Genomic DNA, 12,882 nt, shown 5'->3' with positions numbered 1-12,882 from the left:
GCTAAGCAGGAAGTGTGAATCAGGCGGTATAGCGATACCAGACTTCAAACTATATTACAGAGCAATAGTAACAAAAACAGCATGGTACTGGTACCAAAACAGGCGGGTGGACCAATGGTACAGAATAGAGGACACAGAAACCAATCCACAAAACTACAACTATCTTATATTTGATAAAGGGTCTAAAAGCATGCATTGGAGGAAGGATAGCATCTTCAACAAATGGTGCTGGGAAAACTGGAAATCCATATGCAACAAAATGAAACTGAATCCCTTTCTCTCGCCATGCACAAAAGTTAATTCAAAATGGATCAAGGAGCTTGATATCAAATCAGAGACGCGCCGTCTGATAGAAGAAAAAGTTGGCTACGATCTACAGTCGGTGGGGTCGGGCTCCAAATTCCTCAATAGGACACCCATAGCACAAAAGTTAATAACTAGAATCAACAAATGGGACTTACTCAAACTAAAAAGTTTTTTCTCAGCAAAAGATACAATAAGAGAGGTAAATAGAGAGCCTACATCCTGGGAACAAATCTTTACTCCTCACACTTCAGATAGAGCCCTAATATCCAGAGTATACAAAGAGCTCAAAAAATTAGACAATAAGAGAACAAACAACCCAATCAACAAATGGGCCAAGGACCTGAACAGACACTTCTCAGAGGAGGACATACAGTCAATCAACAAGTACATGAAAAAATGCTCACCATCTCTAGCAGTCAGAGAAATGCAAATCAAAACCACCCTAAGATACCATCTCACTCCAGTTAGATTGGCAGCCATTATGAAGTCAAACAACAACAAGTGCTGGCGAGGATGTGGGGAAAAGGGTACACTTGTACATTGCTGGTGGGACTGCAAATTGGTGCAGCCAATTTGGAAAGCAGTATGGAGATTTCTTGGAAAGCTGGGAATGGAGCCACCATTTGACCCAGCTATTCCCCTTCTCGGTCTATTCCCTAAAGACCTAAAAAGAGCATGCTACAGGGACACTGCTACATCGATGTTCATAGCAGCACAATTCACAATAGCTAGACTGTGGAACCAACCTAGATGCCCTTCAATGGATGAATGGATAAAAAAAATGTGGCATTTATACACAATGGAGTATTACTCTGCATTAAAAAATGACAAAATCATAGAATTTACAGGGAAATGGATGGCATTAGAGCAGATTATGCTAAGTGAAGCTAGCCAATCCCTAAAAAACAAATGTCAAATGTCTTCTTTGATATAAGGAGAGTAGCTAAGAACAGAGTAGGGTCGAAGAGCATGAGAAGAAGATTAACATTAAACAGGGATGAGAGGTGGGAGGGAAAGGGAGAGAGAAGGGAAAATGCATGGAAATGGAAGGAGACCCTCAGAGGTATACAAAAGTACATACAAGAGGAAGTGAGGGGAAGGGGAAAAATAATACAAGGGGGACAAACGAATGTCAGTAAAGGGGGCAGAGAGAGAAGAGGGGAGGGGAGGGGAGGGGAGGGGAGGGGGGATAGTAGAGGATAGGAAAGACAGCAGAATACAACAGACACTAGTATGGCAATATGTAAATCAATGGATGTGTAACTGACGGGATTCTGCAATCTGTATATGGGGTAAAAATGGGAGCTCATAACCCACTTGAATCAAATTGTGAAATATGATATATCAAGAACTATGTAATGTTTTGAACAGCCAACAATAAAAAATTAAAAAAAAAAAAAAAAAAAAAAAAAATAAAAAGAATTCACATGACATTATAATACATGCATTGTACAGGGAAATGATAATTGTCATACAATTAGGTGTCAATATAGCCCAGCCATTAGGTGTTGTGGTTGGTCAGAAGAATGCTCTTAGGAAGGACAGCAACATGAACTGGGACCAATTTAGCCTGTTAGGAATGGATATTTAGAGGCCTTGAATAGAAAGCGAGAAGGAGTGTGTGGAGTACAGGGTGCAGACCTGGAAGAGCAGAGAAAGGACAGTGCGGAAGCACCTGGGCAGGTATGGGGAGCAGGACAGACACCAGCCTGGTGGGAGGGCAGAAGTAGGAGGTGAGGTGACAGGGAGTTAAGGCTGGACACAATTCCACTGTGCTTTGCCACCAGGTGATAGATACAAGTGTTGCATGCAGTGGTAATAAAGGAGTAGTTGACTTCTGTAAGCTTATTTTCTTGTGCTTCAGCTTCTTGTCAATGAGATAATTCTAGTCCTAACCAGGTAAAATAAATGCATGTAATAAAAACCTTTGTTAATTTATAAACTATAAAAGGCAATCACTTTTTGCTAGGCCTGATGAGGAATGGGTATTTAAGAATGTAAACACCTCTAAAAGATTATCTGAGAATCTTTTTGGACGGGAGCATTCCTGTTACTGAATTCTCGCTTTTCTTCCCTAAGCCCCCTCTTGTGGTGCCTTTATCTCTTTTAAGGTGGTTGTCTATCTTTAGCTTAGAGCAGCATTTTTATTTTGAGAACCATGTTAAGCTGTCCCAAGGCTAAGTATCATGGAGTGCTCATATTAAGAGATCTTAAAAATGCATGTTACTTTATGAGATATGGGCAGAGGGACCAGGACTGCCAGTACAGCTAAGCCCTTCTTTGAATAGTGGGTGCCTTATTAGTAGTCATGAAAAGCAGGTAGATAACATCTTGACAGTTGAAGTTTTAACTGAAGAGCAAATGCCTTTTAATAAGGTAAGGAGCACATTTAAAGACACTGTTTGCTTGAATAGTGACTGAATTGCTTTTAAAATGAAAATATTACTGTACTGAATGAGAATTTTTTACTTAATCTGTCTACAGTTTAGGATTGTCGTTAGAATTACAATAAACAACAATGATCAGCACTTGTCAGGATTTTGTCTTCATAGAGTTTTCATCTAATTTAATTGTTGCTTGGAGTTATTAGAGATAGGTACTTGCCTTTGTGCCATGAACTCCTGAACATGTCCCCTATTAGCCTCTGAGTGCTTTCGTGTTATTTCCATGGTCCATGAGCGATTTCTCCTACAGGAAATGCTCAGAGAATTAACAATTTGCAAAGCTTATGTTAGAGCTTATTTTCCTAGATAAGCATTTGAGTTCTCAAGGTAGGCTTCCTGTTCCAGGCCCAGCTCCTCAACTTGCTAACTCTGTGACCCTAGAAATTTCTTCAACTGAGATTCATAGTAGTATCTGTCTCAGGGAGTTCTTGTAAGGATTAAGTGGCATAATGAATATCATGTATGTAGCAGTTAATTGTAGCATTTTGAATATTTAATATAAGTTGTGTATTAATATCTAAAAAAAATATTAGGAGCATGTCATTCTAGGAAGTTATATGTGGTTAAGTGTTAGTACCCTTTTCAAGGACTGCTATGTGCCAGACTCAGGATTAGGCACTGGGACAGAAAAGGAAACCATGGCATTTGCCCTCTCTAGAAGGCCACACCTATTGGAGTAATTGGTAATATACTGTTTGACCTGACAAGGTCAAGTACAGTAATCCCTCCTTGTCTATCCCTAGAGAAGATATGTCACAAGACTTCAGTGAATAATTCAGGGGAACCCTTTCTGAAGTCACCCTTAAGCTTAATACTTTCTGGGTACTGGGGATTGAACTCGGGCACTTGACCACTAAGCCACATCCCCAGCCCTATTTTGTATTTGATTTATAGACAGGGTCTCACTGAGTTGCTTAGCATCTTGCTGGCTTTGAACTCCCAATCCTCTTGCCTCAGCTTCCTGAGTCACTGGGATTACAGATATGTTTGGTGGAACATGTTTTTTTGTTCATGCCTTCCACCTACAAATTGATTGCCTTTTCCAACTTAAATATTTGTCATACACTGAAGCTTTAACTTTCAGTTTGAAGTGCAGCAGCAAATGTTAGAATTTCTTTTTCCTTATTCACAATTTGATGGTGTTATTTGTGGTTTTAGCTATCTTTACAAAATTTCTCGCTTTTCTTTGTAAGTTGAGAATGTTCATCTTTTCACTTAATAGCCTCTCTTTGGCATATTCTTGACATATTTGAATTGCCAGCATCACTACTTTTATACTTTATGGGGCCATTATTAAATAAAGTAAGGGTTATTTGAGTCCAGGCACTGCAGTACTGAGCAATCTGGTGACTGAGGTAGCTGCTAGGTATCTAATGAGCAGGTAGAACTATGTGGATATTCTGGAGAAAGAAAGGATTCACATCCTGAGTGGGCTGGAGTGGAATGACATGAGATTGCATCATGTTACCCAGAATGGCTTGCAACTTAAAACTTAATAACTGTTTGTTTCTGGAACTATTCATGTAATATTTTCAGACTGTAGTGCATCACAGGTAACTAAAACTGTGGAAAGTGAAACTGCAGATGAGTCTGAAGTGTACTGATTGACAGGTGTGTATCTTGTCTTTAATTGTAAGACAAGATGATAGAAAGACTAAGAGGATCTTATTCACAAAATTTATTACTGTGCCAAGGCACTGTCTTTGTTTGTCACTCAGACAAAAGAAAGGAAACTCTCTGTCTTTCTTTCTCAGTAAATAAATGGGAGACAATGCTCTCTTTCTTACCCATATCTTGGCATGTGTGTAAGTAGGCCGATACTGCCTGTTGACCCTACTATGCTCCTTCTAAAAGTGGGGTACATTTGTGTAAGAGAGCCTTTTAGGCCCTATGCTGGCCATCGTGTTTGTTCTGACAGAAATAACTGCTACTCAGTTCTAACATCAGGAAAGATCAGCATCATATGACTGTGGTAGGGAGAAGATTCTGAGGCCTTTCTGGCTCTAATATCCTCTTTATTTTTTTTCCTTTCTTGTATTAACTGTGGTATTTGCTTCGTACTGTTTTTTTCTTACAATCTTTTTTTCTTTAAATTTCTTATCGAATTTGACCATGAGAAAGGTCTTAATGAATGTGCTTACTACATTTGTAAATATAGTTAAGTGAAGTTTATCCCAATTTATCAGATTGATATTAAATTCAGTACAATGAATATCTATTAGGGACACTCATTCTGGCATAGAAAAGAGGCACATACTGGTTGCTTTGGTTCTGTAAGATAAATTAATAGGCAGTATTTTAGACAGGGGCTTTCATATCATCATTTGATAGTCTCAGCAGCAGAATTTTATATTATTGAGTCTTTTAAGTACAGAGTCCATTGATATTTAATAACCTGATTCCAGTTTTTCTGGAGCTGCAGGGTAGAATGGAAGAATGACTCCTTTTGAATGAAATCCATTATTTGTTTCATTTATTGAATATACATTGTTAGCTTAATTTATTCTTGTCTGAGAATGAGAAGACGTACTTTAAAATAAATATATGGGGTTTTAAGTGACAAAATAATTATAAGATCATTCCTCTGTCACTTGTAAAATTAATAATTTTTCTCCTTATTGTTGAAATAAGATGACTGATAATCTTGTCACAAAATTGTGTTCTTTATCCTTTTGTTTCCCACTTTTTCAACTTCCATTCTCCTCTTGCTTTCTCACTACTTTTGAATTATTATCAGGAACATCACTACCCTCCCTCCCCCGCCCAGTCTGTTGACTTTCTTTCTACAGGAGAAAATTAAAAATAGTTGGAATAGATCACTATGTTATTTAAGTCTAGTTTATAGTTGAAAGTATTTCGTAGATTACATTTTCTTTATCATTTCATCTGAGATGTACTATGTCAAATACACTTATTTATTCATTGAAAGTTCATGTTAAAAATGGACCTACTTGTTCCTGATACTGTGCTAGGGATTGCCAACCTCATTGGTACCCAAGTCCAGGTGACTGGTATTTCTCATACAACACATATCATCTTGATCCACATTATCAGAATTTTATATGGTTTTCATCCTTTTTTATTTTTCAACTTAGCTCTATCTGAATTCAGGGAAATGAGAGAGATGGTAGTTAATTTTAAAGCCATCCTAGTATACATATTAGTGACTCATAGTCAGTGTTTAGCACTGGAGTTTGGTATGGTTGTTTGAGATTGTCCTCACAACTAACTGGTTTTAATGTTCAGCCAGGATGCTGCTGAACATAGAAGGCTAAAGTCTTGAACCAACAAGAAAAAGACCTAGCAATAGTGGTAGGATATGCCCAAATGATTATAATTCAGGGGAAAATGTGGTAAGGTCAGTAGCAATACAAAGTCTTTCTTCTGTATTCCTGAGTAAGGAATGATTAATTTCTGGAGTATCAGAAAAGACCTTGTAGCCAAAGTGTTATGTGGACCATAAGGGAAGAATGAAAGCAGGGGATTGCAAGATGGGAGTGAATGTGAACTCAAAACCACATATACTGCTTATTGATTTGATTCTCAAGATTTTGTTTCTTCAGAATCACAAAGGCATGCACATACAGTGTGCTCTTTGTGTTGTAAGATTTTTTATATTGTCATATTGAGACAGGCTTGGATCAAAAATACTCAGAAGAAAAATATTGCATTCTATACTGATCACCTAAAGAATTCTTCACCTTGTCATGAGACCCTACCAAATATCATTAGATATTATAAGTAATTTAGAGATGACCTTAAAATATATGGAAAGCCGGGGATGGTGGCAGGAGAGAAGAGGCTGAGGCATGAGAATCACAAGTTTGAGACCAGCCTGGGCAACTTAGCAAGACCTTGCCTCAAAATAAAAATTTGAGGACATGCCCTCAATGACCAATCTTCCTTCTACTAGGTCTCACCTCCTAGAGTTTCCCCAACTCCCCAACATCACCATCAACCAGAACCAAACTTTCAACATGTGAGACTTTGGGGGACATTTAAGATCCAAATCAAAACAGTAGGTTTTGTGTAAATGTCATACCATTTTATAAAGGACTTAGGCATCCTGAGATTTTGGTATCTGAGAGGCATCCTGGAATAAATTATCCTCCACTATACCAGGGGGAAAATGTATATTTGTGTGTATGTAAATTAAGTAGCATAATGCATATAAAATTAATTAAACATAATTTAATTCAAAATCTCTGGGCTAAAAATATATCTTTCTCTAGGCTCAGACCATCACTTACCCATTTAATTGCCTGACTTAAGTTTCCATTGATTCTTTTACTTATTTAAAAAATATGTTATCATAAAATATTGGACCCCCAATATGGGTTTAATTACCACTCAACGGCTTATCCTGAAGTGATTATAAACAACAGAAATAACCATTTCCTCTTCTCCCTACATAGCAAGCATTGATATTTTTGGAAATTGGGTTGCCTTTGCCAAGTTTTTATTTGTAGGTAGAATAGGAATCGTTAAACAATCTATCAATTCATAAGAAATCTTTATTCATTTATTAAGAACAGACCAGACTAACTAGTTCCACTTAGAGTTTTCAGTAACTTGTACACTTAAGGCAGCCTCAAGAGTCATACAATTGCTTCAGATATTCAGTGTAAGTTTTTTGCTAAGAAAGCCAGAGGAACATAGCTTTCTCTTTTATTCTCTTCCTCTCACTAATTCCCCTTCTGTGCCTTCTTGCCACAGTTTTTAATAGTTAATGAGAATTTTTATTAATGTTTTTAAAAATGATTTTATTAGAACAACTATTTTTTTGCAGTCCTGAAAAGAAATAATCTGAATGTTCATCAGTGTGAACTGATTGAAGTTATTGTGATACATTCTTATTTTGGAATATTACCTGGTTATTAAAATTGTAAATGATCAACCTGTATTGACTTAAAAGATAAAAAGAGCATGATAGATACAATTTTAAAAATTTGCTATTAATGATAATGTTAGCTATTATTTGTCCATTTTAAGAAGGTATAGAATGATGTAGTTTCTAAGGACATGAAATTTAGTAGAAGGCTAGGCATGTAGTTAGAGGGAGATAAATTATTAACAGAAAAGAATTCACAAATAAATTCATATACATATGGTAATTTAATATAGGATAAAAGCAGCAGTCCAAAGGAATGGTAGAAAGCTAAATTCTGTGGGAAAAAGGTGTTGGTGCAGTTTTAGCTATTTGGGAGGTGGGTGGGAAAGCTGGATTCTTACTCCTTTACAATTTCCAGATTGATCACATATTTAAGATGAAGTCATGCAAATTTTAGGAGAAATCACTGAGTGTATATTTTTGGGTTTTGAAGGGAGGAAGACCTAAGCATGGCTCCAAATCCAGGAAAATAAGAAACATTAATAAATTTGCCTATTCTGTGTTGTTTAGAAGGATTGAGAACTGGATGACTCTTGATATGTATGTTCATGGACCCCAGTTTCAGTTTTAGCATGGTGTTAAAAGTATAACTGATATTCCTTTGTAGGCATTGGACCAGTACATGTGTGCATTGAGCAAAAAGGCTACCACATAATAATAGTAGCAACTACCTTTGTGTTTGTAATTATCAGCATATGTCTTGAACCATTTTAGTATTGTTTGAATTTTTGCATGAATATAAGTAAACAATAATTTTTATATTTATTTTACATCAAATGAATAAATGAATGAGACAGAAAAGCTGAGAGAAAACATAAGAAACTAAAATGTAGTTACCTCTGGACTGTAGGGCTGGGCGTAATGGAGAGAGCAAACCTCATTTATGCTATTATCATCCACATAATATGAATCTGTTTTACTTTTATTATCAAGAGTAATTAGAAGTCTTTCAAAAGTAATTTAGAATTTATGGTTTCTAAAAGACTTTGTCATATTCATAGCCTGGTTATTTTTTAGCTATTTGAGCCAATCATCCATTTAAACAAACAAACAAACAAACAAACAATCAAAAGCCCCAAGAGTGAAACTTTTTGCCCATGTTGCCAACACATGTATAAGGAAAGGTGTGAGGGAACTTTTGCTTTGTTTTGCTGTAGATGGGCACAGAGGGTGTTCCTGCTGAGTTCCCATTTAGTGCATTCATGATGTGAGTCCTTGAAGGCAGCAAGCCCATAGATCCTTTCTGAGAAATGTGTCATCTTAAAATAGTTTGATTTCAGATCCAAACCATTTGATTCTTAAAAATTATTCATTTTATTTCATAGTAGCATAGGCACAGATTTATCGTAGTATAGAATGTAAAAGCTATGTAAATTGTTCTTAGGAGAGAATGACTGGAAGGTCAGGTCTGCAGGTCCCTTGGCTCCATAGGAGGCACCTTTCGTTATCCCTCTGATGGGAAACTTAGAAACACTACCCTGAGTAAATATGAACAGATGAAGCTAACTGGTCAAATTGTCCTAAAGCTTATTTGGGTTTTAAGTGAAGTTATGGAGTGGAAGGAAGTAGATTTCATAAAAGACCAATTTTATTAGCTCAATTTAACCCACTAAAATGAAAACTTGATTATGTACTTAAGATTCTCACTGAATCCACTAAATGCCTGAGCTGGTAGATAGTTTAGTCATTAAAATTATGAGCCCATAAAAGTAAGGGAGCAAAATAAACTAATTTTAATCAAATTTACTTTGATTTTTCTCTGTGTCTCTCTTTTCTCACTACAGGTCACAGTAATGAAAGGCAGTAATAGAAATAAAGATCATTCAGCAGAAGGAGAAGGAGCTGGAAAACGACCAAAACGCAAGTGTCTTCAGTGGCATCCATTGCTAGCAAAGAAACTTCTTGACTTTTCAGAAGAGGAAGAAGAGGAAGACGAAGAGGAGGATATTGACAAGGTAAGTCTTCCATTCACTCCAGAAGTTTCAAGTAAGTTTGAATACTGACAGTAATCTAGAAACTTGAGTGCACTTGTGTGATAAAGAAGATGTTTTTCTAAGAATCTATATAATTTAAATCTCATGTGTTCATTCAACTGACATTTTTATTGATTGCCCTTACAGTATCTATTCCTCCTAACGGAAATGTATCTTTTTCAGTTATTAAATAGTATTTCATTTCTAAGTAATATTGAAATGCAGTGAGAGGGGAATGTTCTTAAAACTTGATGTGTTCACCAGAGGCACAACAGTGTGAATTCCCTCTGACGGCTTCTTCTTCTTCTTCTTCTTCTTCTTCTTTTTTTTCTTTCTTTTTGCTTCCAGCTCAGTTCTGCCTCCATAGAGCTCTTGGAGCTGCTTTCTTGGTCTTTGGTGCTCTGACCTTCATAGCATCTGACTCTATTTGTCCCACTAAGCCCCTCTGTTCACCTAGTCCTCCAAGTCCCTTTCTCTGGCCTCATACCTGAGCTGTTGGCTCTTGTGGAGAAATTCACACAGCCATGCAGGTAATTTTAGAAAGTCACACATTCTCCCAGTGGCTCAGGAGGCTGAAGTAGGAGAATTGGAAATTCAAAACTAGCCTCAGCAACCTAGAGAGGGCCTGTCTCCAAATAACATTTAAAAGTTTCAGTTGTTAAGCACCCCTGGCTTCAATCCCTGGCACCCCCGACCCCCACCAAAAGTCACACACCCTTTTCAGGTCTTGGCATAAATGGCTTTTCATCATTATTTAGGTCTCACACAAAAACTGCCTCCCTGAAAAAAATAATACCTAATCATCTCCAAGTATCCTTCCCATATAACACATTCCAAGTCAAAGGATTTCCTTCATAGCACTTAATACTATTTTCCATGTGTTTACCTGGGCACTTGTTTACATGTGTCTCTTTAGAATAGAGGAGGAGCTCAATAAGAGTAGAGGCCTTGCCTCCCTCCCTAGAACTGAGCATGCTGCCTGGCATGCATAGAAGTATACTGAAATGGAAGAATAAATGAATACATATTTTGTGTCACTACAAATTTTATAAATATATGTTTTTAATATTTTTCAGGGCTTTGATATTCATTTAGCCTTTTTTCCTTGACTTTGGTCAATTCTCTCTCTCAGCAGGAATTAGAAAAATTTCTCCTGTTTCTCAGGCTTCAACTTTGGAGATACCCTGTATAGTCTCTCTTACTGTGACTTTTCCACAGAGATGGTAGAAGCCACCAGAATTTACTTCTTCAGCTTTCTCTGCGCCCCTATATACACATCTCATTACTTACTCTTTTCCTTCCCCTTTCCTGTTTCAGAGAACTGGTTTTAGTTTTCCTTGTTTTAGTCCATCTGCTGCTGCTTTAGTAGAACATCACAGACTGGGTTAATTATAAACAAAGAAAAGCTTATTTGGCTCACAAGTTCTGGAGACTTGGAATCCCAGATCCAGGAGCTGTATCTGGTGAGAACTTTCTAGCTGCCTCACGGTGTGGAGAGGGTCTTGTGGAGAGGAAGCATACATGTGAAACAGAAAAATTCCTGTAGTAATCCACTTCCATGACAATCTGTTCAACTGCCCTCATGACCTACTCACATCTTATAGGTCCTACCTATTAATACTGTTACAATGACATTTTAATTTCAACATGAGTTTTGGAAGAGGACGTTCAAAACATAGAGCATCCCTATTCCAGGAAATTGTCTACAATTCTCCACAACCACATCAATGCAAGCCATCACCACTTCTAGCAGAGATTATTGTCCCTTCCCTCTTTTTCTGCCTTGGCTCTTGCCCTTCTGTAGTCTGTTCTCAACAGAGCAGCCAAAAGGATCCTTTTTGAACTTGAGGCTGTTGTGCTGCTTCTCTGCTTCATAAGGACATGGGCTTGTGTGCTCACTGCTCTGTTTGCATTACTTGGAACCATACCATAGCAGGTTCTCAGTAAATAGTGTTGGATGCATTAAATCTTTTTCTCTTTTCACTGTGTTCAATGATCTCATCCACACCCTTAGTCTTGCTTTCCTCTCTATATTGGTCCCCAGATGGTTATCTCATAGTCTTGGGTCTTCATATAGCACACTGTGTAGCCATTTAAAATGTAGCCTTGCTAGTCCTGTTCTTTCTCCTCCCTTGAGGATCTCTTGAGAAAAGTGTTCTATATATCAAGAAACTTGCCACACAAGCTAGAAACACTTGATTTTGAATTTTCAAATCCAATGAGATACCAACTGCTCTTGGCTCTATCTCATTTCTCTGGTGTTACATGTCCATTCCTGGTACTACAGCATGGGTTTTTACCTTTGTTTTTTTCCCTAGACAACTGAAATAAACTTTTAGGGGATCTGTAGTTTGGTTTCTTCAAGTTTTACTCTTCACATGCATACTGTATGCCATTGATGGGAATTAACTCTTTAATTATTACAATCTAATAATGTCTTTCCTCTACTTAAAATACCACACTTGGCTGTCCATTGCATCCAACTGTAGGTACTGGTGTCAATGTCTTACAAGGTTTTAATGGGCCCTTGGTAAAAGAAATTCCACAGAGTTTTTTATCTGTATTTTGTCATTTATTCATATGTTTTATTTATTCACTCACTTTTCAGTTAATTCAGTTAAATAATTTGAACATTAGATGTTAATTAAAAAATTTTTTTTGATGCCTGTACTTGGCACAAATCAAAAGTTGATGATTCATGACAAACCCCCCAATTTTTTTTTTTCACTCATCTATTTAGTCTGAAACCACTGGTTCACAGGATTAAATGCCCATTTCTTAACATGGCAAAACATTTTCTTTATGAAGTGGCCCATATTTTCTATAGCCTTATTTCACAAATCTTGTTTTCATCTTTTTTATACCAAGGCTATGGAACTGCATATTGATGTTAAAAATAAACCTTCAAGCCTTCATTGCTTCTAATTCCCTGTATTTCCCCCATTGATTACCTGACCCATTTTGATTATCTTTCAAAATGTAGCTCAGACAACTCCTTTGCTAGGAGACTTTCTTGTGCTGTTAGTCATCCACTGATTATCTTACTGGCTCCTTGTTGCAGTCATCACATCATTTTTTAATTGTGCTTAAATTTCTCCCCTCCTAAAATGGTGAGTTCCTTTTTCCAGCTTTTAGCTTGAGTTTTACAATTTAGTAACTGAATCAAAAGTTATTCTTTCCTAAGGGAAAGCCACAATTATTTCATCAACTTTTACAATGCCAAATAGTCCTTGAAAATGCAAACCATTGTTAATAAGTGTATACATAA

General features: G+C 36.9%; 1 protein-coding gene across 7 annotated transcripts in view; it reads left to right on the top strand.

The window, feature by feature from the left end:
* Positions 1 to 12,882, top strand: part of Bbx (BBX high mobility group box domain containing) — a 263,082-nt gene that overhangs the window by 163,400 nt on the left and 86,800 nt on the right. For all 7 annotated transcript variants that reach the window (XM_071615384.1, XM_071615383.1, XM_071615382.1 and 4 more), the window contains one exon: positions 9,426 to 9,596. In XM_071615384.1, the coding sequence (XP_071471485.1) occupies positions 9,435 to 9,596 (162 nt within the window). In that variant the 5' untranslated portion in view covers positions 9,426 to 9,434. The remainder of the gene's footprint in view (positions 1 to 9,425; positions 9,597 to 12,882) is intronic.

The sequence above is a fragment of the Marmota flaviventris genome, chromosome 8 (genome assembly GCF_047511675.1).
Source record: "Marmota flaviventris isolate mMarFla1 chromosome 8, mMarFla1.hap1, whole genome shotgun sequence".
Classification (NCBI taxonomy): Eukaryota; Metazoa; Chordata; class Mammalia; order Rodentia; family Sciuridae; genus Marmota; species Marmota flaviventris.
The sequence above is the reverse complement of the archived record's forward strand: the minus strand, read 5'-3'. Positions and strand labels throughout refer to the sequence as shown.